This window comes from Humulus lupulus, chromosome 8 (assembly GCF_963169125.1).
Source record: "Humulus lupulus chromosome 8, drHumLupu1.1, whole genome shotgun sequence".
NCBI classification, from domain to species: domain Eukaryota; kingdom Viridiplantae; phylum Streptophyta; class Magnoliopsida; order Rosales; family Cannabaceae; genus Humulus; species Humulus lupulus.
In genome coordinates, this window is record NC_084800.1 from 44,331,661 (window position 1) to 44,359,655 (window position 27,995).

At 36.5% G+C, this 27,995-nt stretch overlaps 1 protein-coding gene across 2 annotated transcripts; it reads right to left on the reverse strand.

Moving 5' to 3' along the window:
* Positions 1 to 1,308: 1,308 nt before the first annotated feature.
* LOC133797016 (aldehyde dehydrogenase family 2 member C4-like) lies at positions 1,309 to 27,651 on the reverse strand. Of its 2 annotated transcripts, XM_062234768.1 has the most exons (9): positions 27,438 to 27,642; positions 27,045 to 27,187; positions 22,907 to 23,290; positions 17,725 to 17,814; positions 17,365 to 17,538; positions 17,082 to 17,219; positions 16,812 to 16,949; positions 1,982 to 2,043; positions 1,309 to 1,880 (listed from the first exon to the last, which is right to left on the reverse strand). In XM_062234768.1, exons 1-9 carry the CDS (start codon positions 27,544 to 27,546, stop codon positions 1,607 to 1,609), a joined length of 1,512 nt encoding a protein of 503 aa, XP_062090752.1. In that variant the 5' UTR covers positions 27,547 to 27,642; the 3' UTR covers positions 1,309 to 1,606. The 2 variants fall into 2 exon arrangements, with proteins under 2 accessions (XP_062090752.1, XP_062090753.1); XM_062234769.1 differs by lacking the exons at positions 1,309 to 1,880; positions 1,982 to 2,043 and adding an exon at positions 3,250 to 3,338 and having other exon boundaries at positions 27,438 to 27,651.
* Between the last annotated feature and the right edge of the window lie 344 nt (positions 27,652 to 27,995).

Sequence of the window (27,995 nt, forward strand, 5' to 3'; positions counted from 1 at the left end):
AAGACAATGTAATGAAATTAGTTAGAATAAGCATAAATAATAATAGTGAGGAGTCAGAAAAAAAATTAATGTATACTTTTTATATGAGTAGCTTTATTCTTAGGTGCACATGTGTCGGGTTTTCGGGTATCGGATGCATCGGTTTCAGATTTTGCAGGTTTCGGGTAGGAAAATAGTGTACCGAACCCACTCTAAAGTTTTCAATTTTTGGGGTGATTTCAGGTTTCGGGTATCGAGTTTGGTTGGGTCGGGTGGGTTGGGGTCGGGTTTCGGGTGGGATCAATTTTTAAATTTCATAATAGAGTAATTTAAAAAGAGAATGAAAAAAGAAAAAAATATTGTTCCCTTCCCTTGTTAATTATTTAATAAGATATTTCATTTTCAATAGGGAATTTACTCATTTGGTACCCTTTGTTTTTGCAAAGTATTATTCTGGTACCATTTGTTTTCAATAATGCTCATATGGTATCCCGTATTTTGAAAACATAGATATTTGGTATCTTAATTGATAAAATTTTGTCAATATGACCAAACTGCCAACAATTATATATAATTTGTAGCTCGTATGATTGAGAATAATTTGATTAAATTGGTAAAATTTTATTAATTAATATTGAGCTTCCTCTTTTTTTAGATGTGGCATTACGTATTTTTCTATCTGTCTACGACCTGACATAAATCTATCCATATTAGGGCTAATTCTTGAAAGCAGCCACTCCTACACCTACCGCTACATTCACTAAAAAACTACCGATTCTCAAAACTGCTTTTGATTTTCCCTTTATGCTTGATAGTTTACTTTCTAGGGCATATAAAGTCTTCTTCTGGAATAAATAAAACAGGGGCCACAGCGAAAGGCAGTATGACACGATCCTTAGAGTTATATAGTTGCTCATTATGGGTACCAAATATGAACAATTTTAAAATACAGGGTATCAAATATGTACGATTTTAAAATGCAGGGTATCAAATATGTACGATTTCAAAATGCAGGGTACCAAATGAGCATTATTTGTAAACATAGGGTACCAAGATGATACTTTGCAAAAACACAGGGTACCAAATGGTTACCTATCATTTTCAATATTCTGTTTAGTGATTTAAAAATAAAAACACTAATAAATTGATCATGTATTTCCATTTTTCACCACTTTGTTGTCTTAGAACATCTCTAATGGGAGATGTAAATATTGTATTATATTTGGCACAAAAAATCAATATGTGATATATTTAGCATAATTTTTAGTATTATGCTCTAATGCACAATTGTAAAAAGGTAAAAAAAATGTAACATTTAATGCTGATAGATACACATAATACTAAAATAATAAAAGTAAATAAAAAAAATGTAGCATTTATGGTGATGCAAAATATACATCATACTATATTGTGTGCCAAATTTGGCACAACTTTTGGCACAATATTGGAGCAACTCTTTTATAAAGTGAATTATACTTTTAGCAATACATCACCAATTTGACACTCTATTGGAGATGCTATTACATACCTATTCAAAAACAATCAAACAAACTATCATTTAAGTCAATATATTTATATTTCTTTGTGTCACGAATATATAAAATAAATAAACAAAAAAAATCCCAAACTAAAGCCAAGGAGAATTGTAAATAGGAGTGACCACTGATTTAACTTGGAGATACTTATGAAGTGCCTCTAAGCCAAACTCTCTTCCAAATCCACTCATTTTGTATCCACCGTAGGGACAGTCTCGATCGAAAGCAAAGTAACAATTGATCCAAATAATCCCTGCTCTGATTGATCTTGAAACAGTGTTAGCCACATTCAAGTCCTTTGTAACAATGCCTGCTGCTAGCCCATATTTAGTGTTGTTGGCTCTAGCTATTCCCTCCTCAATTGTCCTAACAAAATTTCCTCACAACAATATTAGTAATAAGATCACCGATTAGCAATTAATTAACTGTTAAATAATGACAAAGGTTTATTTATTTAGTATACTTACTTAAACTTCATGAGCGCCATAACAGGCCCAAATATTTCATCTTTAACAATGAGCATATCCTCCTGTGACGTTGTGAAATATTTGAACAAAGTTAATTACAAAATAATAATACAATAAGAAATTATCAGCTGCATATGTCTAGTCACCTCCCAAAGACAAGTGCTTATTGTTAGGAAACTCAATTGTTGTATGAATAAAATCAATCCTCATTAATGAAAAATAGTATACAATATATATATACACAGAGTATATGTTGTAACTAATCCTAACCAAATGGTTAGTGATACAAACAAACTCTCTAACCCCCCCCCCCCCTAAACTAAGTGGTGGGAGAAGGACCAACACTTAGTTTGTCTCTTAAATACAAAAATCTAGGGCTGGAGAGAGACTCGGCAAAATACAAGTCTAACTCTATGTGTTTGGTCCGAGCATGTTGGATGGGATTGGCTGAAAGATGCACAGTACTGAGATTGTCACACCACATGACGGATGCTCGGGCTGCACTAAGTGGTGGGAGAAGGACCAACACTTAGTTTGTCTCTTAAATACAAAAATCTAGGGCTGGAGAGAGACTCGGCAAAATACAAGTCTAACTCTATGTGTTTGGTCCAAGCATGTTGGATGGGATTGGCTGAAAGATGCACAGTACTGAGATTGTCACACCACATGACGGATGCTCGGGCTGCAGAAATCTGAAGATCAGCAAGAAGACTTTGGATCCAGACAATTTTAGTTGTTGCACTTGCAAGACTTCGATATTCTGCTTCAGTACTAGATCAAGAAATAGTTATTTGCTTCTTAGAAGACCAGGAAACCATATTAGACCCAAGAAATATGCAAAAGCCCGAAGTTGAACGCCTATCATCAGGGTCAGATGCCCAATCAACATCACAAAATACGGTTAAAGGCAGCTGAGTACATCGTTTAAGAAGCAGGCCATGTTCTAAAGAACCATTGAGATATCTAAGAATGTGTTTCACAGTTTTCCAATGAGAGTCCAATGGGGTCTACATAAACTAAGAAAGACGGTTAACAACATAACTAATCTCAGGTCTTGTGACAATGGCATATTGTAAGGCTCCTACAATACTCCTATAGAAGTGAGGGTCCATAATAGGATCACTTCCAGTAAAGGAAAGCTTTTCACCAGCAACCATAAGCGTGGGGAGTGGATTGGCACACTGAAGTTTAGCTTTGCAAAGGAGATTAATAAGGTATTTCTTTTGACAAAGATAAATGTCTGCAGTAGAATGAGTCACTTGGATGCCAAGAAAATAATTCATTGAACCAAGATCTTTGAGAGATAATTCCTTATGCAGCTGTGTTAAAAGACTATCAACCTCCATGTTTGAAATACCTGTTGTAATGCCCGGAATTCTCTGATGTGGTTTAATGGCAGGATTAGTAGGCCGAGAGGGCCATAATTGTTTAATTATGCCACTAAATGAGTATATGCATGTTTATGTGAATTATATTATAATATGATATTAAATGCATGCATGTGGGTCCACATTTTAATTACAGGGGTGTGATGATAATTCGGCCCGTTGAGGGTATAATTGTATGCATGTCAATGATATGCTGTTGAGACCACATTATAATGTGGGTTTGTTCGAGCCATTCGGCATGAGACAACCATGGTATATTGATTAGCAGTCTAGTCATAACAGGTTTAAGTTCGAGACTCGGGATGATTCTCGGGGTGTTTTTAATGATTAGAGCGTTACCGGGAGTTAAAGGGTAATGAGATATAAATTATTGGTGTTTGTGATTATCGAGAATAACGGGAATTGAAGAGCGTTAATTATAATTAACGAGATAGGTTGGAAAGGACAAATTTGCCCTTGGGAGCCTTTAGAAACCCTTAATTGACCTAGGGTTATAATGGTCTTATTACCCCTAGGATAGATATAAACTGATTTAGGCTGTGGAATTGAAGGGAAAATAGAGCAAGTCTTGAAGCTTACCCGTACCTTCCTCCTCCTTCATCTTCTTTGTGATTTTTGAACACTTGTTGAGGATTTAAGCTTGGGAAGTAGGCCTTGGGAGTTTGGGAGAGTGGTCTACCATTGAAGAGCATCACAACCTGATTTTGAGGTAAGTTTCTAGCCACTAGTTTTCTGGTATGCTATGTTTTGATGTTTAGATTCAGCTTGTGATTTTGTTGTGGATAGTTGGAATTAATGGAAGATTTGGTTGGGGTATAACTTGGGTTTTTATGAGGGAGTGTTATAGATCAAGTTTAGGGGTTGTATTGGATGTTTGAGTGGTTTTTGAGCTTGGTTTGAAAGGTTGGTTCCAAGGAAAATCGCAAGGGAAGAAAAAACCAGGGTTTTGGCTGAACTGGGGGTTGGGCCGCGGCATGGCCAAGGAGGGCCGCGGCTCTTGAGGAGTGCTGAAGGAGGCCGCCTCTGTTTGAGGGGCGGGCCGCGGCATTGCCAAGGAGGGACGTGACCCTTAGTGGCATTTTGGCCAGAAATGAGTTTTTGGCTTGGAGATTCTAGCCTTAGGCCTCGGGATCGATCCTACTACCCGGTTTAGTAGTAGTCAATGTCTCGGAGGCTAGGTTTTGGTTTGGGAACCCTTTGTTATTCATTTTATTGATGGAATCCCATAAATTGGTTATGACCAGGTAACTGCTAATGGGCAAAAGACAGGTCGTTCTCAAGGGTCGTTCTTACCATAATTCTTGCTCGAACCAAAAGTAAGAGAACTGCACCCCATATGTAATATGCATGGTTGTCCATGAAGCATGTTGATTGTGTAAATTTGGACATGGATTGATTATAGAATTCTTAGCAAATCTTGCTCACTTGTGCATGGTACTGGCTCATTAGTCAGAATTGGCAAAGGTGCCAGTATCAACTGTGAAGCTGTGACTCATTAGTCAGGTTCGACAGTGGTACTGGGCACTGGTCACACAGTGCTGACTCATAAGTCAGGATGGCCTTAGCGTGTTCAACGCAAGCCAATAAAGATCAGATCTAATCGATATCTGCATTGGATGACTCAAAGAGCATTATTGCCGGACCGACCTCAAGTTCGATGAATATTATTATAAGCGCTTGTGTGACTTACCCATCAGTCACTCATCTATTAAGTTAGAGACTTACCCATCAGTCTCTCATCTGTTTAAGGCTAGTGGCTTACCCAGCAGTCACTCTTCTGTTTAAATTAGTGATTTGCTTTTCAATCACTCAGTATGGTTTACTAGAACCTCAAGTGATATTCACTCATCTGTTTAAGAGCTATAAGCTTTGTGTGATTATAATGATAATCATTTGATAATGTTTATACGCAATACTGTGTTTTCTTGCTGGGCTTTGGCTCATGGGTGCTATGTGGTGCAGGTAAAGGGAAAGAAAAGCTCACCCATCCTTGAGTGGAGAGCTTAGGTGGTGATGTGTACATCTGCGGCCGCTTGACCATCACGGCCAAGGAGTTCTCAGAGGAACTAAGGGGTTTACCCAAATTTTGCCGACTAGGTCGACGGGTTTGTAAATTTGAAACAGTAGTGACCTTTTTGTGTTACAAACAACCTGTAAATTTTTTGATGAGCTCATGAACAGTTTATATATTTAATAAAATATATCCTTTCCTTTTTACTGATTTTCCACCTTAGCCTGTTAATAATACTTAGAACACATTTTTAACCAAAGGACTCGGGTAGCGGGTCAAATTTCTGGTTCACCGTAATTGTTCTGGGGTAACCAGGGCGTTACACCTATCACCAAGATATCGTCAATATAAACCAAAACAAAGGTAATGTGATGACAGGTAAATCAGATGAAGAGAGAATGATCAACTTTTGAACAGTGAAAACCAAATGAGTTGAGAGCAGACTTGAGCTTGTCAAACCAAGCTCGAGGAGCTTGTTTAAAGCCATTAATTTCCTTATGCAGCTTACAAGCCATTGTTGGTGAACCTGAATCTTCAAAGCCAGGAGGTTGTGCCATATAGACTTCTTCACTAAGAGTTCCATTTAAAAATGCATTGTTAATATCAAGTTTTCGTATAGACCATCCCTTGGATAATGCAACTGTAAGAACAATCTGAATGGTTGTGGGTTTAATGACAGGGCTAAATGTCTCAGTGAAGTCAAAGCCAAACTGTTGGTGAAATCCCTTAGCTACAAGCCTAGCTTTATGCTTGGCTATAGTGCCGTCAGGATGTTCTTTGAGTTTAAAAACCCATCTACATCCTATAGATTTCCTACCAATAGGTAAAGGAACCAAAGACCATGTGGCATTATGTTGCAAGGCATCAAACTCTGCCTGCATAGCCAATTTCCACAAAGGATTAAGAAGAGCCTCCTTGTAAGTGAGTGGTTCCTTTGAAGCAATAAGAGCTTTTGCTTTATACACATCTGCCTTACCCCTGGTAATCATTGCATGAGTGTTGGTGTGACCTATACTAGTACCTAATGTTGGTACTTCTGAATGAGACAAAGATGAAAGAGAAATCTTTACAGGTTCAGAAATAAAAACAAGAGGAGTAGAAGAAGATATGATATTATGATGTATGGAGGAAGAGAGAAGAGGTTGATATGGAAGAGAAGTCTGAGGTAAAATGGTTGTGGTAGTGGGTGGTAACATAGACGTTGGAGCTCTGGTGGAGGGGGGAATAGGTTCAGATGATAAAGTGGCCTGAGGTAATGCATTTGAATAAGGAATAATGATTGTAGTTGACAGTGTAGGGATAGTATTAGAGATTGAAGTTTACAAGGGAGGAGGATTAGAGTGGACAAGAAGGATGTTGTGCAGTAGAGGACAAAGAGGGAATTGTGGGGACCATGAGAAGAATAGTATAAGTTACAGTGGGAACAGTAGAGGGTATAGTAGGGGTGGCTGAAGTGTTCAGAATTTTGGAAAAAGGAAATTAAATTTCATTGAAAATGACACCTCTTGATATATAGACTCTACCATTTGGTGCAAGACACTTGTAACCTTTATGTTTTAAGCTATACCCCAAAAAAGTACACTCAACACTCCTAAACTCTAATTTATTTTTATTGTAAGGTCTGATATTAGGGAAACAAGGACAACTGTGGGAAGTCTGTTTATTAGGAAAGCAGAGGCTCTTACAGCCTCATCCCAGTAAGTAAGAGACATAGATGCATGAGCTAGTAAGGTAAGGGCAGTTTCAATTAAGTGTCTATGCTTTTTCTCATGTAAACCATTTTGCTGGTGTGTTGTAGGACAGGAAACCCTATGTTGAATGTCGTTTTCTAGAAGGTAAGTTTTGAAGGCTTGATATTCCCCTCCCCAGTCACTTTGAATAAATTTAATTTGGCATTCAAATTCCTTTTCAACTTGGGTTCTAAAATGGATAAACATTTGGAAGGCTTTTGATTTGGATTTGTGTATGTAAACCCAAGTGTATCTTGAGAAGGAGTCAATGAAATGAATGTAATATTTGTATCCATTGGATGACAAGGTTGGAGATGGTCCTCAAAGATCAGGATGAATCAATTGTAAAGGTTGAGTATATTGAAAATTGGAAGTAGGAAAAGGAAATTAATGAATTTTTCCTCTGCAACAAGCATTGCATAAATCAGAAATGGTTTTATTATTAAGATGAATATTACAAGAAGACATTATTTTTTTAACTACTTTAGCATATGGGTAGCCCAATCTACTGTGCCACAAAGAAAAAGGAGAACAAGTAGAGACAACATTACTGCTCATCTGAGCATTATTTACAGTAAGAGAATTAGAAGCTAATGAATGTGAGGCTGAAGAGTGTTTGGGCTGATGAAGGAATTGAATTTGAGAAGGGTGGAACACGTAGAGACCTCGATCAAGAGTGCCCTCCATTAAGGTTTCCTTGGAAAACAGATCCTTAACAAGGCATAAATCAGGATAGAATTAAAAAAAAGATAGCATTATCTCTAGCAAATTGAAAGACACTTATTAAGTTTTTGGTAAGAGTAGGAACATGAAGTAAATGACTAAGGACAAGACACTAGTTAGAGGAAGATGAGGTAAAGAGAGACTTACCAACATTCTGTATAGCAAGACCAACACCATCACCCATATGTAATTGTTCAGAACCAAGAAAGGGTGCTTTCTGACCAAGATTACCTTCATCATCTATGCAATGACTTGTAGCACCGGAATTGGGATACCAAGCCAAATCAGAAACTGTATCAACAATAGAAATATTTACAGAAAGCTTGTAAACATTAGTAGCTCCTACCCTAGGGAACTCAATGTTTAACCTTTGATAGCACCTAGAAGCAACATGACTAGTTCTGGAGCATAGTTGGAAACTTGGTCGATTAGTGGAAGGAGCATGAGAACCAGGCACACCACAACCAGAAGAGGAGGGACTAAAGGAGTTGCCACCACGACTAACAGCATATGGATTCCAAAAGCCTCGGGATGAAGGCGAAGAGAATTGATCGAAACCTCTACCAACTGAATTCAGTGAAGGAAAAGAGAAGTTGGATCTGTTTGAACCGACGAGGAGGAATTGGTAGTACGAAGACCACGATGAGCCACATTAGCAGAAGCAAAGTCAAGTTCTTTAGAGTGTTTATCGATCCGATGTTCAGTTGCAAGAAGGAGATACTCAATCTCAGCCACATTATATGGCTGAGATCTAGAGTTGAGTGAAATCACAAAGGTATCGTAATCGAAAGGAAGACCATTGAAGATAGATGCAACATGTTCTTTAACTGAGATCTTGTGACCAATAGAGGTGAGTGTATCGACAATTGATTTGAGACGAAGTAAATACTCATTGATGGACCAAGAGCCTTTCTTGAAATTGCGCAGTTGTGTAGTGAATTGATCGATCTTAACAGCGGTTTGAGTAGAGAAATAGGTGTGAAGAGTCTCCCAGACTTGAGCAAATGTATCGCTCCCAACAACATGAGTTAGCATGCTTTCATACATAGAAGATAAAAGCCAGGAGTAGAGAAGATTATCTTGATGTTCCCAATCAAAAAACTTAGGGTTAGCAGTACCTGAAGTTTGATTGAGCTCTGTGAGATACTGCTTTGGCGGAGTAACAGAGGAGTCGATGTATTGTTGGAGTTAATGGCCTTTAATGGTGGAGAGCACCTGAGGACGCCAGAGATGGAATTTTTTTTGATCAAGCTTGTAATGCCCCGAATTCTCCGATTTGGTTTAATGGCGGGATTAGTAGGCCGAGAGGGCCATACTTGCTTAATTATGCCATTAATTGATAATATGCATGTATATGTGAATTATATTATGATATGATGTTATATGCGTGCATGTGGGTCCACATTTGAATATTATGATATTTTGATAATTTGGCCCGTTAAGGGTATAATAATATATTTGGGTGCGTATTGTGATTTGTGAATGAGATTCCATTATTATGGAGATATATTCGAGCTATTCGGCATGAGACAGTCATATATAGTGGATTAGCGGTTTTGTCATAACGGGGTCAATTTTGGGGTATTAGGAATGTTTATTTGATGATAAATTGGGAGTATTTGAGATCAGGGTGGAATTCTGGAAGTTTTGACTATAATGTCCCCGGGGGTATTTTCGGGACCCCGAGCACTAGGTTTTATTTGAGGTTACTTAAGCATGAAGTAGCTTATCAGATAGAACGTACGTTAGAAAACCTCTCGTTCTCCCTTTTGTTAGTTCATTTTACCGTTTGAGCATTTTTGAAGAAATCTCGAGTTTTAGGAGTCGGAATCAAGTGAGGATCGAGGCATAGTGATCCTAGGAAAGAGTAGAAGCTTCTTAACCGAAGGATTTGATGGAAAACATCCCAATCGAAGTTTAAGTTTTGAGTTTTTCGGGTTTCTAAGCTTTGAATTAGATTTTGTAAATTGTTGAGTTTTTGGTTGGTTTGAACCTTGGGTTTTGAGGGTTTTGGAGATTGGGAAGCTTGGGAACTTTGTTTTGATGATTGGGAAATGTTTAGGTATGATTTTGGAGGCTTTGGAGTGTTAAAAACACGTTTGGGAATGGCCCAGAGTTGAGGGCCGCGACCCTGTTCTTCGGGTGCCGCAGCCCTTCTTTGAAGAAGCAGGTGGGAGTTATGAACCTGCTGGGCACCGCGGCCCTTGCTTCAGGAAATTATGGGGGCCGCGGTCCAAGGTGCCAGGGCCGCAGCCCTTGCCCAGTTTTCACCCTGTTTGCATGTTTTGACCTCGGGAACTTAGTTATAGGCCTCGGGAGTATTCCTACTACTTGGATTAGTTTGGATTGATCTCTCGGAGGCTAGATATTGGTTTGGAAACCTATGTTGATCATTATTATTAATGATGTCCCATGTTTGGTTATGATTAGGTGACCGCTAAAGGACTAAAGGTTGGTTGTTGTCAAGGGTCGTTCTTTTAATCATTCTAGCTCGAATCTGAGGTAAGAAAATTGCACCCTGTGTATATATGACATGCGTATTTGTTATTGAGGCATGTTGATTGATAAATGTGGACATGGATTGCATATCATATGCTAGGGAATGTTGTATACTTGAATATGTACTGACTAGTCAGGGATATTGACCTAAGAGTCAGGAATGGCATAGCGACATGAACGCAAGGCCAAATGAAGATTAGATCCAATCGATATCAGCATTGAATGGCTCTTTGGCATTAATGCTGGACCGACCCTAAGGTCGATGAACTTATAAACACTTGGCTAGTCTAAGACTAGTTACTCAGAGCCAGGGCATAAGTCCCCGGTGACTATTGTCACATGGCTAGGGAACGATGTTCCATAGTTATGACTCTAGAGTCATGAGGAAGGTTATGTTGGTGACTAATTACCATGCACCTATCCTGTTTAAGCTATGAAAGGTTCACTTATTCGTTAAGCCCTAGTGACCCTATCGTCACATGGCTAGAGGGGGCTGTACCCACTTTTGTGAGTTTTGCGACTGTCACCTATCTATTTTGGATTGATAGTCCTGAATGATTATTATGATCATTGTTGATATTATATCATGCTATATTGAGTTTTCTTGCTGGGCCTTGGCTCATGGGTGCTATGTGGTGCAGGTAAAGGGAAAGAAAAGCTCACCCAGCCTTGAGTGGAGAGCTTAGGTGGTGATGTGTACATATGCAGCCGCTTGACCACCATGGCCAAGGAGTTCTCAGGGGAACTAGGGGGCTTACCCTATTTTGCCGCTTAGGTCGGTGGGATTGTATATTTGAAATAGTAATGACTATTTTGTACTGAGAACAACTGGTAAATGTTTTGATTAGCTTTGCAGAGCAGTTTGTAATGAAAAATATCCTTTCCTTTTTATTGGTTTTTCCGCCTTAACCTGTTAATCACATTTAGAGCACGTTTTTAACCAAAGGACTCAGGTAGTGGGTCAAATTTCTGGTTCACCGTAACTGTTCTGGGGTAACCAGGGCGTTACAAAGCTTCACTGGGAGTTTATGAGAAAAGACAACAAGAGCGAAGGAGGTAGAAGCAGTAGTCGAGGATGCCATGGAGAAGGATGAAGAAACGATCAAGAGAAAGAAAATGGGGGGGGGGGGACGATGAAGAAACCCTAGCAGAGCAAGGAATGCTCTAATACCATTGTTGGGTTCAGCTCACTTAAGTTCTATTGTTTGGTAGTTAAAACCGTTTTCTTATTGATTGGTCCAAGTCAGCATTACTTAGTTATAAAAGGAAGGCTGAAATCATTTCTAATACAGAGAAGAATTTTACAGCAAGAGATTAGAAGAGAAGAGAATTCAGAGGAGATTAGAAGAGAAGAAAGTTCAGAGGAGAGAACCTAAGTTCTAAACCTTTCTTCTATTTTATGTCTATTGTTTTGTTTGCGGTGCATGACACCATTGTTGATCTAAGGCTAAGCTTGTTATCTTGTGTAATCTGTACTTAAAGCTTCATTAATATAGATCAGAGCCAACTGGCTATTCTCTCTCGTGGATGTAGGCACAATCATTGTGCTGAACCACGTAATTGTTGTGTTGTGTTCATTTGTGTTCTTTGTTTTGGCTGCCATTATCTTTGTTCTTGTTAAGTTTTATGGTTTCTTGTTTGGTGTTTTCAGGCACCACAATTGGTATCAAGAGCACAGGTTGTATTAAGTTGATTCAAGAAACCGGTTTGGGGTTCAAGAACTGACCAAGAAATGGGGACAGCCAAGTTCGAGGTGGACAAATTCACTGGAGCCAATGACTTCAACTTGTGGAGAATCAAGATGAAAGCACTCTTAGTGCATCAAGGCATATCCGAAGCTATAAATGCATATTTATTAAAGGATGTAAAAGATGAGAAGGTTAAGAAGGAAACCGAATCAAAGGCTTATAGTGCTATCCTTTTGAGTCTTGGAGATGAAGTTTTGAGGGAAGTGTCTAACGAAGATACGATTATTGGATTATGGAACAAACTGAGTTCAATCTACATGAAGAAATCCTTAGCAAATAAATTGTATCTCAAGAAGAAATTATACACTCTTCGGATGGATGAATCTAAAGAACTAAGGAAGCATTTGGATGATTTCAACAAAATTATACTTGATTTGAACAATCTTGGGGTCAAATTTGATGAAGAAGATCAGGCTATAATTCTCTTAAGTTCATTACCAAAGATGTATGAACACTTTGTGGATACAATTCTTTATGGCAAAGATACCTTGACCATGTCCGAAGTCAAGTCTACTTTGAGTTCTAAGGAGATACAGAAATGAGGAGATGACAGAAGTTAAACAGGTGGAGAAGGGTTGTTTGTAAGAGGAAGGTCAAAAAAGAAAGAGTACAGAGGAAGAAAATTCTCTCGAGGCCAAAGTTATCACAGATCCAAATCAAAGACAAGAAACAATGCAACAGGAAAATAATGCTATTATTGCAAAAAGGAAGGCCATTTCAGAGGTGAATGTTTGGCTTTGAAGGCTAAATTGAAAAGGGAAGGTAATCACAAGAACATAAATAATGGTGAGGCAAGTGTAGCTACTGATGGTTATGATTCTGCAGATGTGCTGGTGGTTTCAAATTCTGTTTCAGGTGGAGAATGGATCTTGGATTCAGGTTGCTCATTTCATATGAGTCAAAGCAAAGATTTGTTCAGCTCCATAATAGAAGAACATGGTGGAACTGTGTTGCTTGGGAACAATAAAGCTTGTGAAGTCAAAGGAATTGGATCAATATTGGTAAAAATGCATGATGGCATTTCAAGAACAATACAGAATGTGAGATATGTTCCAGAGTTAAAGAGAAATCTGTTATCAATTGGTATGTTTGACAAGAATGGATTTACAGTTAAAATTGATAATGGAATTTTGAAAATTACAAAGAGCTCATTGGAGGTTATGAAAGGTAAATTGACAAATGGCTTGTATTTCTTGGATGGGAAAACTGTAACTGGAAATGTTGCTACTGTCATCAGCAACAACTCAGAAGAAACAACCAGATTGTGGCACATGAGGTTAGGACATGTGAGTGAAAGAGGTATGCGCGAGCTCAATAAACAGGGACTATTCAAGGGAGGTTTGAAAGACAAACTTGAGTTCTGTGAAGAGTGTGTTTATGGTAAGAGTAGCCCAGTCAAATTTAGTAAGGGTGAGCACACAACTACTGATAAGCTTGCATACATACACTCGGATCTCTGGGGTACTTCAAGAGTTCAGACTTTAGGTGGAGCAAACTACTTCATGAGCATCATTGATGACTACAGTAGAAAGGTATGGGTTTTCTTGTTGAAAAGTAAGGATCAAGCTTTTGAAACCTTTGTTAATTGGAGGCAACTAATTGAAAACCAAACTAGTAAGAGAATCAAAGTGCTGAGGACAGATAATGACCTTGAGTATTGCTCAAATGAATTCAAAGAATTCTGCAACAAAGAAGGGATAAGAAGACATCTTACAGTGACAAGAACACCTCAACAGAATGGGTTGGCAGAGCGCATGAACAGGACACTACTTGAGAGGGTTAGGTGTATGATGAAGAGTGCATGTTTAGAGAAACATTTATGGGGAGAAGCCTTGAAAACAGCATGCTATCTTATAAACAGATGCCCCTCAGTTGCCAATAATTTCAAAACCCCTCAAGAATTGTGGACAGGACAGCCACCAAAGTTTGATCACTTTAAGGTATTTGGTTGCACAACCTATGTGCATATCAAACAAGACAAACTTGATTCAAGAGCACTTAAGTGCATGCTCTTAGGCTATCCTGATGGTGTCAAAGGCTACAAGCTATGGTGCTTAGACCCAGGGCACAATAAGTGTATTATCAGTCGAGATGTGGTGTTTAGAGAGAATGAAATGGCTATGAAACCAAAGCCTCAAGTGACAGCTTGTAAATCTAAAAAATCTGACAGTGTACAGTTTGAGGTGGAACAATAACTTAGGGATAAAACTGATGAAGACAATGCAGATAAAACAGATGAAATAAACACTACACATAAAGATCTAAGGTCATACCAGCTAGCTCGAGATAGAGAAAGAAGAGAGACAAGACCTCCAGATTGACTTGGCTATGCTGAATTTATTGCTTTTGCTCTGTCTGTTGCTGAAGAGATTGATAATGCAGAACCAACAACATATCATGAAGCTACTAACAGTAAAGATGCTGCAGAATGGCTTAAAGTCATACAAGAAGAAATGTTGTCCTTGCAAAAGAACAACACCTGAGTGTAGTAGACAAACCAGAAAAGAAAAGGCTTGTAGGCTGCAAGGGGATTTTCAAGAAAAATGAGGGCATTCCAGGAGTTGAAAGTACAATGTTCAAAGCAAGATTAGTAGCTAAGGGTTTCACACAGCAAGAAGGCATAGATTTCAATGAGATATTCTCACTAATGGTCAAGCAAACTTCAATTAGAATAATGATGTCAAACGCTGCAAAGTACAATCTAGAGGTGGACCAAATGGATGTTAGAACAGCTTTCCTAAATGGAAGTCTAGATGAAGAAATATACATGCATCAACTCGAGGAATTTGAAAGTAAAGACCCAAATAAGGTGTGCTTACTTAAGAAATCTCTTTATGGACTTAAACAAGCCCCAAGACAGTGGAATCTTAAATTTGATGATTATATGACTAAGATTGGTTATGAGAAGAGTAAATTTGATCCATGTATATATTTTAATAATCAGATTTACTTGCTGTTATATGTTGACGATATCTTGATTATTGGAAAGGAAAGAACATGAATTAATAAGCTTAAAGAAAAGCTTAAGCAAAAATTTGAGATGAAGGATCTCGGGACAGCCAAGAAATTTTTGGTATTGACATTAAAAGGCCTCAACCACATGTCATTACCTTGTCTCAAAGAGGGTACTTACAGAAAGTTTTAGAGAAGTTTGGAATGATCAATTCCAAAGCTGTTTCTACACCCATTTCCCAACACTTCAAGCTGTCAATGAAACAGTCACCAAATACAGATGCTGAGAGAGAGTACATGAACAAGGTTCCCTATGCTAGCTGTGTTGGTAGCTTAATGTACTCTATGGTTTGCACAAGACCAGATTTGGCACACTCTATGAGTGTTGTTAGCCGATACATTACCAATCCAGGAGCTGAGCATTGGGATGCTGTCAAATGGGTTATGAGATACATTAAGGGAACATTGAATACAAGCTTGGTGTTCAGAAATGAAAGTCAATTTAATGAAGAAGTAACAGGTTTTGTTGACTCAGATTTTGTTGGAAACATTGACACTCGAAGGTCTCTAACAGGTTATGTCTTCACAGCTCTTGGAAGTTGTATTAGCTGGAAATCGAACTTACAAAAGGTTGTTGCACTATCATCTACAGAGGCTGAATATATGGCAGCTACAGAAGCTATCAAAGAGGCAATTTGGCTCAGAGGATTAATTGAAGAACTAGGATTTAAATCGGATGATATCACAGTTCATTGTGATAATCAGAGTGCCCTACATCTAATGAAGAATCCTATGTTTCATGAGAGGTCTAAACACATAGACATCAAACTACATTTTATTAGAGATATCATTCAGTCTAAATAAGTTTTTGTCAAGAAAATTAGCACTTATGACAATCCAGCTGATATCTTTACTAAAAGTGTCACTACAGAAAAGTTTAGACATTGTCTAAACTTGCTATGTGTTGAAAATTGTTAAGTCTCTTACTGAGACTTATTTATTGGAATGAGAGAATAGTCAGCTCAGTTTCTAGTTGCTCAATCAAATTCTTTAAGTGATCTAAACCAGGTGGAATTTGTTGGGTTCAGCTCACTTAAGTTCTATTATTTGGTAGTTAAAACTGTTTTCTTACTGATTGGTCCAAGTCAGCATTACTTAGTTATAAAAGGAAGGCTGAAATCATTTCTAGTACAAAAAAGAATTTTACAGCAAGAGATTAGAAGAGAAGAGAATTCAGAGGAGATTAGAAGAGAAGAAAGTTCAGAGGAGAGAACCTAAGTTCTAAACCTTTCTTCTATTTTTAGTCTACTGTTTTGTTTTCGGTGCATGACACCATTGTTGATCTAAGGCTAAGCTTGTTATCTTGTGTAATCTGCACTTAAAGCTTCATTAATAAAGATCAGAGCCAACTGGTTATTCTCTCCCGTGGATGTAGGGACAATCATCGTGCTGAACCACGTAATTGTTGTGTTGTGTTCATTTGTGTTCTTTGTTTTGGCTGCCATTATCTTTGTTCTTGTTAAGTTTTATGGTTTCTTATTTGGTGTTTTCAGGCACCACAACCATGTTAGGAAACTCAATGTTGTATGAATGGAATCAATCCTCGTTAATGAAAAACAGTATACAGTAAATATAAATACAGAGTATATGAAGTAGCTAATCCTAACTAACTTAAGAAACAAATATAAATAAGTTAGGAAATAAAAAACTAACCAAATGGTTAGTGATACAAAATAACTCTCTAACACTTGTAAGGAACAAAGAAAATTAAAATTGCACCTTAACATCGGCGAATATGGTGGGCTCAATGTAATATCCCTTATCTCCTACACGTTTACCCCCAGTTAACAAGGTCCCTCCTTCTCTCTTACCGTGCTCAATGTAGCTTAGGATTTTATCGAACTGGGCCTTGTCAACCTGCAATGCATATCAACTCAAAATATTAATGTGGCTACTAGCTATTTTGGAAATATTTAACTACGTATTAAAAGTAGTAGTGTTCGAAGTAATTAGTAAAACTACTGACTAATTTTGGTCTATCTTACTTACCTGGGGTCCTTGACGAACTTGAGGATCAAAAGGGTCTCCAACAACCCAAGCTTTTGCCTTCTCCACTAACTTCTTTACAAATTCATCATAAATCCCTCCTTGAACATAAACACGAGAACTTGCCACGCATATTTCCCCCTGAGTGAACAGAGTTATAAAACGTAAAATTAACAAGGGAATGAGCTAATAGGTTAATTAATTAACTAGCTACAATCCCAAAATGCTAAATTTACATATCAATACCAAAGATCAACTAAATTGTCGATGGAAAAAAGTTAAATACCTTGTTAAAGAGGATTCCAATAAGAGCAAGATCAGAAGCCATTTCTATATCAGCATCATCAAAAATGATTAAGGGTGACTTGCCTCCTAATTCTAGCGAAACTGGTTTCAAGTTGCTCATTGCCGCTGCCTTCATTATCTCTCTCCCTACCTCGGTGGAGCCAGTAAAGCACACCTACAACAAGACATGATCAAACCAAGACAACTATTAATTAGCCAATACATACACAGAATTTGTTAGTGCACATATACTCACTGAACTGTAATTAATAAATTAGAAATTACAACTCGGTTGGACATTAATTAACATTTTCTAGCTAGCTCAAACTATAGTAGTAGTAGTAGTACTAGCTTGCATTACCATGTCAATGTCCATGTGAGAGCTAATAGCAGCACCAGCAGTTGGTCCGAACCCAGTTACGACATTAAGCACTCCATCAGGTATACCAGCCTGAATGAGTAAACAGAAAACAGAGTAAAAGAAAAGAAAACAGAGCAAGGAGAAAGAAAGCCTCAGAATCAAGAATGCTTCCTTATCATTCTGAGGAGAGAAACGTTTTATTTATAGTGATTAGTAATACAATTACACAAACAATAATTCTGTTATAACAGAATTAGTTACAAGAAATTAAACTGAAACGTAAGTCTGACCAACAAAGTCAAACTAGCTTTTTATTGGCTATCATCCCCCCTCAAACGAAAAGGGGTACTAATCACTTTGAGTTTGCTCTTGAGATAATGAAAACGTTCCTTTGGTAGAGGCTTTGTGAGGATATCAGCAACCTGGTCAATGCTTGGTACATGTCGAACAGAGATTTCATTCCGCAGTATTTGATCACGCACAAAATGTAAATCAATCTCTATATGTTTGCAACGAGCATGGAAAATTGGATTAGCAGCAAGAGCTACCGCACCTTGATTATCTACCCAAATAACTGGAGTGTCTTGGAGTTGAATATGAAGCTCAGATAGCAGGGAGAGAATCCACTTAACCTCTGCTGCAGCATTTGCAAGAGCTCGAAATTCAGATTCTGTAGAGGATCTGGCAACCACTTGTTGCTTTTTGGCAGACCAGGAGATGAGATTCGGACCAAGGAATACTGCATAGCCACCTGTAGATCGCCTATCATCTAGGCAACTTGCCCAATCTGCATCAGAGTAGACTTGTACAGATAGTCTAGGGACTGGTCTAAGCAATAGTCCTTCAGTGAAAGTCCCTTTTAAGTACCTTAAGAGACGTTTGCAAGCTTCCCAATGCACACTTGTAGGTGCATGAATAAACTGAGATAGTTTATTGATAATAAAGGCAACATCAGGCCTTGTAAGTGTCAAATACTGTAATGCACCTAAGGTACTTCTATAAAGAGTTTGATCCTCAAAAGGTGTCCCTACAGAGAGAGAAAGCTTGTGAGCACTGCTGGTGGGATTTGAACAAGGTTTAGCTCCCTCAAGGTGAACTTTGACAAGCAAATCTGTGATATATTTGCTTTGTGACAAATACATACCCTCTGAGCTTCTGTGAACTTCAACTCCAAGGAAGTAATGAATGGCACCAAGGTCCTTTAACTGAAAAGAGTGGTTCAGATCAGTTATTAGTTTTGTAATGAGTGAAGAGTTTGGTCCAGTAATAAGAATATCATCTACATACACCAGGAAGATGATCAAATTCTGTCCAGAGCCAAAAACAAAGAGTGAGGAATCTGCCTTAGAAGCAATAAAACCCCAGCCAACCAAAGTTTCTTTTAGCTTGTCATTCCAAGCCCTTGGAGCCTGCTTTAATCCATATATAGCTTTATGTAAGTGACAAACATGATTTGGCTTGGAAGGATCTTCAAATCCTTGAGGTTGCACCATGTAAACAGTTTCTTGAAGAACACCATTTAGAAATGCATTTGATACATCGAGCTGCTTAACTTCCCATTTGAAAGTGACTGCTAAAGTGAGCACCATTCGTACTGTTACTGGTTTAACCACAGGACTAAATGTTTCAGCATAATCAATCCCAGGAGCTTGAAGATAACCCTTAGCAACTAGTCTTGATTTGAATCGATCAACACTGCCATCAGAGTTTAATTTAATTCTATGAACCCATTTATTACCTATAAGATGCATATGAGGCTCATAGGGTACAAGTGTCCATGTACCATTTGATTTGAGGGCTGTAAATTCCTTATGCATTGCTGCATTCCAGGCAGGATCACTAAGAGCAGCTTTTACAGATTTGGGCTCTCGAGGTAGAAGAGACTCTGGAAGTTTATGTTTTGTTGCAAGATAGGCTTTGGGTTTATAAATGCCATGTTGAGACCTTGTAGTCATGGCATGTGTTCGCTGTGGTGCAGCAACAGGAGGAATCTCAGATGCTGAAGATGAAGTAGAGTTGCTGTTGGCAGTGTGAAGGGAAGCAGATGAAGCACTACTGTGAGGAGTTTGAATCTGCGGAGACATATTAGGGGTAGTGCTGGAGGCATCTGAAGTAGATAATGTCTGAGATGGTGCTAAAGGGAGGCCATTAGAGCGTGAATTTGAGGAAGCAGAAACATCATCAAGTGGACGCAGCTCACGTACAACAGCAGGATGTAAAATATCATGAGTATTATTCTTATCAAAATGAGTAAAAAACTGAGCTGTTGGAACAGAAGTGTAGTCATGAGAAGGTACCTGTGAAGAATTGTTGTTGGAGAATGCAGGGAAATAAGACTCATTGAACACCACATTTCGAGCAACAAAAATTCTGCCAGTATTGTTTTCACAGAGATAACCCTTGTGTTTGGGAGAGTAACCAAGAAATATGCATTCCTCAGATCTGTATTCCAGCTTGTGATGAGAGTAAGGCCTCAAATGAGGGAAGCAAGCACAACCAAAAGGTTTCTGAATTGTGTAATCAGGTTGTTGCTGAAACAGGCATTCATAGGGACTTATGTTGCCAATAACTGGAGTTGGCATCCTGTTTATAGAGTAAACAGCACATTGAAAGGCATGCCACCAATAGCTCATGCCAAGACCTGAATGAGCAAGCAATGTTAAGCCAGTTTCTGTTACATGTCTGTGTTTCCTTTCCACTCTCCCATTTTGCTCATGAGTATGTGGACAAGATAGTTGAAATTTGATTCCTTGATCAGTGAGGAACTTCTCAAAGGGTCTATATTCACCTCCTTCATCAGCTTGCACTCTCTTAATTGGTAAGTTAAATTGCTTCTCAACTAAACTTTTAAATCTGATGAATATTTCAAAAGCCTGAGATTTTAATGTTAGTGGAAAAATCCAAGAAAATCTGCTATAATCATCAAGAAATAGAATGTAGTACTTATAGTTGTCTTTGGACACAACATGGGAGGGTCCCCAAAGATCAGTGTGAATGAGCTCAAGAGGTTGAGAGGCTCTACTGGATGACAAAGAAAAAGGAAGTTTGTGGCTTTTTCCTAATTGACAGGAATTACAAAACTTCAGACTTTTCAGAGAGTGAGATATATTGGATGTGGACAGTATTTTGCTTAAAGTTGCAGGAGCTGGATGTCCTAATTTGCAGTGCCACAAGTTTATGTCATTATGCAAAGTAGTGGTAAAAACAGTAGGAGATAAAGAATCAATGTGAGAAGAAAAGTCATCTTTATTGATTGACAAATGAGTACAAGGAGGAACTGCAGTAGCAGTGATTTTACAGCAAACATTACAATTGCTATTGCAGGAAGATGTTACTGAGGTGGCAAGATGACATTCTAGTGAGTGGTGGGACGACTTTGAGTGTTCATCTCCTAACAGGTACAGATCATTCTTGAGCTTCCCTTTGAGTAGGACAGCACCAGTTTGTTTGTCCTTAACAAAACAACAAGATTTATGAAATTCAAGAAAGACATCATTATCTCTAGTTAATTTGGAAACACTAACAAGATTTTTTGTGATTGAGGGAACATGTAAAACAGATTGAAGTTTTAAAGGCTTGGATGTTAAAGAAGGGAGAGTGGCTTTACCAACATGAGAGATAAGCAATTTCTTACCATCTCCTACAGCAACAGATTCTTGTCCATTGTAAGGAGTGGGAGAATCAAGATTTTCCATAGCAAAAGCAACATGATTTGTTGCCCCAGTGTCCACATACCAGCCTGCATCATCACCAAAATCTGGGAGAGTTTGAGTGACATGAACTTGAGGATCAAAAGCAGAATTCTGTTCTGTCAGGTTCACTTGTGGTTGAGAGGAGGTCTGCTTTGGTGTCACCCAGTTTTTGTCGAATCTGTAATGGCAAATTGGTGCAGTGTGGCCATATTTCATGCATAATTGACACAGAGGTCTGCTGTTGGTAGGAGGGCGACCATAGTTGCGAGGAGGTAATCTTGATTGGTTCTCTGCATTAGTGCCTCTGCCAGAGGCAAAAGGGTGACGATAAGGAACATTTCTTGAACCAAAGGTAAGATTGGCAGCTATCTTTGTGGAAAGATCCATCACAGACGTGTGTCTTTCAAGTCGAGACTCATGAGACATGAGAAGGGCTTGAACTTCTTCAAGCGTGAGAGCATCGCTTCGAGAGGTAATACCAGAAACCACAGGGTCAAACTCCGGTCCCAATCCATTAAGCAAGTGAAGAATCAAGTCAAGATCAGTAACGGAGTGACCAGCAATAGCTAAAGAATCACAAATTGACTTGATCTTGTCAACATAGTCAGAAATGCTAAGGTTACCTTTATGAATGTTGGATAATTGACCTTTTAGCTGGAGTAACCTTGCTTTGGACTGACTGGAAAATTTTTGCTCAAGGGCTTGCCAAACAGCATAGGACGAATTGTAGTTAGAAACTGTTCCAAGAATCGCTTCAGTCATGGAGGATCGAAGCCACGATAGTAACAACTGATCTTTCTTTCGCCATTGAAGATACGCAGGATTGTTGTCACCATTGACGAGCTTTTGTGGAGGACTAATATTGCTGAACAATATTTCATCAAGGTCATGGCCAATGACCGTGGGAACAACTTGGGATTTCCAAGCAAGAAAATTAGCTCGATCGAGCTTGATGGTGAGAAAAGATGTCAGGGAATTCGAGAAAGGATTCCATTGGGAAAGTGCAGCAGCATGTGGTGGAGCCTGAGGCCGAGGATCAGTGACACCAACTGGAGACGAGTTGTCGCCGGAGGAAGCCATGGACGTGAGTCAGAATGGCTGTGATACCATGAATGAGTAAACAGAAAACAGAGTAAAAGAAAAGAAAACAGAGCAAGGAGAAAGAAAGCCTCAGAATCAAGAATGCTTCCTTATCATTCTGAGGAGAGAAACGTTTTATTTATAGTGATTAGTAATACAATTACACAAACAATAATTCTGTTATAACAGAATTAGTTACAAGAAATTAAACTGAAACGTAAGTCTGACCAACAAAGTCAAACTAGCTTTTTATTGGCTATCACAGCCTAATTAACCATCATGCAAACGCAGAAATCTTATCAGCTTCGATCAGCTCGCTAAACCACATTTAAAACTTTAAAATTTTGAACTTAAGTAATTGTTGATTATAGTAATTTGCTGAAATCATATAAGCATGTATAAACATAAACCTGCTTAGCGAGATGGGCATAAAACAGAGCCGTGAGAGGAGTTTGCTCAGCGGGTTTGAGGATGATGGTGCAGCCTGCAGCCAAGGCAGGGCTGACCTTGGCAAAGAACATGGTGGAAGGGAAATTCCATGGAATGATGTGGCCCACAACCCCAATAGGTTCAAGCAAAGTGTAAGCTTGAAACTCACGTGACATTTTCAAAACTTTTCCGTGGATTTTGTCGGCCGCGCCGGCGTAGTACCGGAGAGTGGCCGCCACCCCAGGTATGTCGATCGACTTGTTCCGGTTAAACAATTTTCCGGCATCCAGGCTTTCCAGTGTGGCTAGTTCCTCCACGTTTTGCTCAATTAAGTCCGCGAATTTCATCATAATCTTTCCCCTCTCCTGATCATCACCATTTTTTTTTTCAAAACATAGTTAATAATAACTACAGAGAAAAAGTTTACTCTCCCCACGTTTCTACTTTAAACTGCTTTTTTTAAGCCGAGTCATTCAAATATTTCCCTGTTTTTTATTTGAGGTTGAAAAAAAAAAGCAAGAAATCCAGCAATCATCTCAGTAGCATTATGTTTTCACCCCGAACTCTCTCAGTGCGCTTCCTCATTTTTTTTCTCCTCTCTCTTGTTCAAATCTTGAAAAAGAGCTTCTAAAAATAATCTTGAGGAACAAAAAGACAGAGATAGTACATTCGGGAGAGGGAACACGATACTCCTCAAGTAATCACTGTAGAAGTTTCCAAAACCTTATTTATTTATTTATTATGAAAATTTGATGAATGACCAAAAAAGAAATGACGGAAAGAAGAAACATGAAGGATCAATTCCATTTAAGCAGCTTATTATCTAAATAAAGATTATGCAAACTAATATATTAGCAGCTTAATAAGAAAGTCAACCAACAAATAAAAAGATGACTCCTGATTTAGACAAAAAAAAATTCTACAAAATAAATGATATGAAAAATTTTGATATTAGAAGAAAATCTTCAGAAAATATTATTTTAATGAAAAACTAATACTTATATATGGAGTTCTTGTATTTGAAGATATCACATTTTAATTAAAAACCAAAACCTTATATTAAAAAAATAAATAAAGAGATTATAAAATATATAGATCTTGTATGTTGATCGAAGCCTATCGCTCGCCATAGAGTAAGGTTGGCACTCCCATAACATTAAATTGTTGCCAATAAAGTACAAAGAGAAAATTCAGACTTTGTTATATGATTAATGGAAAGTCAAATAATATATCACATCATACACAAGTTGATGATTTAAAGTTACTTATCTTGTTATTTTGCATAAAAGGGACCGTGCAACGTGTATCTAGATCTGAAGCCTATGTAGGTAAGTAATTTAGTCAAACCAGTAAAACATCTCTAACAGAATGCTAAAACGATGACGCAACGTTATATTTAGCGTATTTTAAAAAAAAATATTTATAACTTCAACAGTCTTCCAAAAAAAATATATTAAATTTGACCCATAATAAAAATTGTATCAAATTTGACATAAATAAATACTATTTTTTATTTATTATATTATTATTAATTATTATAATTGAATAATTGACAATTAATGACCAATTATATATAATTTTTTAGTGATAAATTTTTTTAAATATATAATTTGAATAATAAAAAAAAAATTAACTTATAGATATTCTCAATAAATATTAAATGAATTATTGATTTTTTGGTCTTAATTTATATTTTGTACATTAGAACACAATTATAAATAGTAGGTCAAATATATCATTAACTCTTTTTATTATTATTAAATTTAGCAAAAAACTTTATATCTTGAAATGGATGGTCAACTTTAGACAAGCAAAACCCAAAATAACATCAATGGAAATGGTCAACATTAGACAAGCAAAAACCAAAATAACATCAATGATATAAAATCATAGGGTAATTATGTGGTGCATACTTTTTGTAACTTTTTTTATTTTTCGGCTCGTGAACAGTTTTTGGTGCGATTTTTTTTATGATTGTGTTTATTGTAGTTATTTAGAGCATCCTGCAAATTTTCATAAAATTCTGAATAATTTACAATACCAAAAACTATGTTCAAACATACTGTTTTCCACGCGTATAAAAAAAATTAATCACGCGTGCAACAACCTGTTTGAACCTAGTTTTCGGCATTGTAAATTATTCGGAATTTCCTGAAAATTTACAGGGCGCTCTAAATAACTACAATAAACACAGTCATAAAAAAAAAACTCGCGCCGAAAACTGTTTACGAGCTAAAATATACTAAAAGTTACAAAAAGTATGAAGGTATGGACCAGAGCAATACCTAAAATCATATTGCATACTAAAAGCAAAAACCAGCCGACATGCCACGTTTGCCACCTTTAAGTACTAAAGAATACACTACTTTACAATCTTCTTATCTACTCCACATAACTTTAATTTAAACTACTTTTAGTTTCATTTTAATTGTTTTTTAATGCAACTTGCATTAGAATTTTTCTACCCACTACATAGTCACTTACCTAATCACTTAAACTAGTCTCAAATAGGATACTACTTTTAATTAATATCAAAATAATATCTTATATATGATAAAAGCAGTATATAAACATATAAATTTTAATTAAATTTACTTTTAACAGGACTAAAATGTTTTTATTTTAATTACATAATATATCTATATATTAGAAAAATAGAATTTTAATATTATTTTTTTAACAATTAAAATTAAAGTTAAAAAATAATTTTAATTCAATAGAACCTAAAAATAATAGATACATTATTTTATTTAATTAAAAATTTAAGAAGAAAAAGAAATAAAATATTGATTTCTTTTAAATTTATATTTGTAATTAAATAAACTAATTTATTTATTAATAGGAGAATAAATAAATTTGGAAACATAGTACATAATTAAGCAATATAAATAACCTTCAAAATAATAATTATTAATAACATAAAAATCATATTTTTTAAATGTGATTTATTGACTGCATCACAAATTTGTATATTGTATAATAGTAATTAATGTAAGAAATACTCACATACATATTATATACAAAAATTACATAGTATAATATATAATTAACTTTAACTATTAATATTTTCAAGATTGAAATTAATTACTCATTAGTGCATATAAATTACTTATATGCATAATTGTTTGATATATTTTTGTTTACTCAGTATGCTTATCTTATACATAAAAAACAAATAAAAAAGAAAAAAGTTTACTACTTTTATTATATTGTTGATGAAACGTATGTACTAATCTAAATCGTTAAAAATTATTTTATAATTAAGTAATGAAATTTGTATTTAAAATATAAATATTACTCATAGTTTCCTGATAATATAGCATAACCTATCACGTTTATCAAAATTAGAATTTATATTTAGGTACAGGCCACGTATTGTTACTCATTATAATTATAATTATAGATATTTTAAGGTAATCATATTTTTCAGGATGGCAGCTAGCATTATTCTAATCCTTAAGAATTTTAGGTATTATTATTATTATATGTGCATGAAATAAACATTGGCTGCTGCCACATTATACAGCTATTTAAGCCAAAAATACCCTTAAATATAAAAATATAAAAAAAATAAATAAATAAATAAAAACTGCCTGGGATGGGACCAACTATATGTGTGTAGGTAAGGTAACACCAACTTTTCCATCGATGATGACACAACCCGGTCCCCAATGCAAAGCCAAACGATATCATCAATATCTCTTCTAAAAATGAATTGAATGGAGAGAATGAAGATAAACTTTTTATTTGTTATTTTATTTTATTTTATTTGGAAAAGGAGACTAAAGATAATATTTCAAACCATTGAAAATTCAAACGGTGAAGAAGAAAAAATATATACAACTATAGACAGAGATGCATATACAGTTTTTTATTAACGGGATTCAAGGTGCATGTGTGGTGGCCCTTCTAACACGAATTAAAGATTAAAAAAAAGGAAGAGGCATTGTTTTATAATTAGATACTAGATATAGTGATGGATATAGTTAACTTTTTTTTTTTTTTTTTTTGCAGCAAATAGTTATCTGAATTAAATTAAGACGATTCTAGCAAAAAAAAATTTAATTAATTGATTAAGGTGAGAGTCAGATAGAGTAAAAGAGACTGAAGAAGACATACACAGCCCGAGAGGCGAGGCCATGGGCCATGGTCGAAAGCGGCACGGGCGGCTTTCACGGCTAAGTCGACGTCGTTTTGGTCTCCTTCAGCGATTCTCGCTAGTACCTCCCCGTTTCTGGGATCTATTGTCTCGAATGATTTCCCTGTTTTTATTTTTAAAAACTTTAACATGAGAGAATTTTGAGACATGTTTAGTTTAAATGAAGATTTATGGGATTTATTAATTCCAATATTTAAGTTTGATTATACTGTATAGATTTACTAGAGAAACAGATCATAACCATAATAATAATGATGACAAGGAGTACTGAATCTTTAACTATATAACAAATAAAAATGGTAATAAAACTAATTATATAGGTAGAGATCTAAAGAGGGATTGATCGAGAGAACCTGAAACTGAATCAACAAATTCTCCATTAATGAAAAGCTTTGTGAACTTTATAGCAGGCACCTTCTCCAAAGTGCTTCCATTACTGCTGCCCTTGTAATCACTTCCCATATCTCTCTCTCTCTCTCTTTGTAAAGGAGATGTTATGATGTGTTCAATTATTTATAAGCAACAAAAACCAAAATAAATGCACCATAAGACATTTCCCTTCCCCGTGTTGACAAAAGACAAACTTTGGAAATTATTAGAAAATATCATCAGAATTTAGAACATTACAAGTTATACAAGTAATAAAACATAACATTTGTAATTCAAATCTCAACGAAAAAATAATAATAAGGAATAACATTCACATTTATTTTTTTTCCCTAAAAGAACATTTACTTTTATTTTTTCCCTAAAAAAACATTTAATTTTAATTTTTAATAAATAAATATAAGACTATAAATAAAAATATTTCAGAATAAGTAAAATACACTAACAACATTATTGTATGTACTTCCCACAAAAAAAAACATTATTGTATGTACTACAATATATTTCTCTTATACAGGATGTTT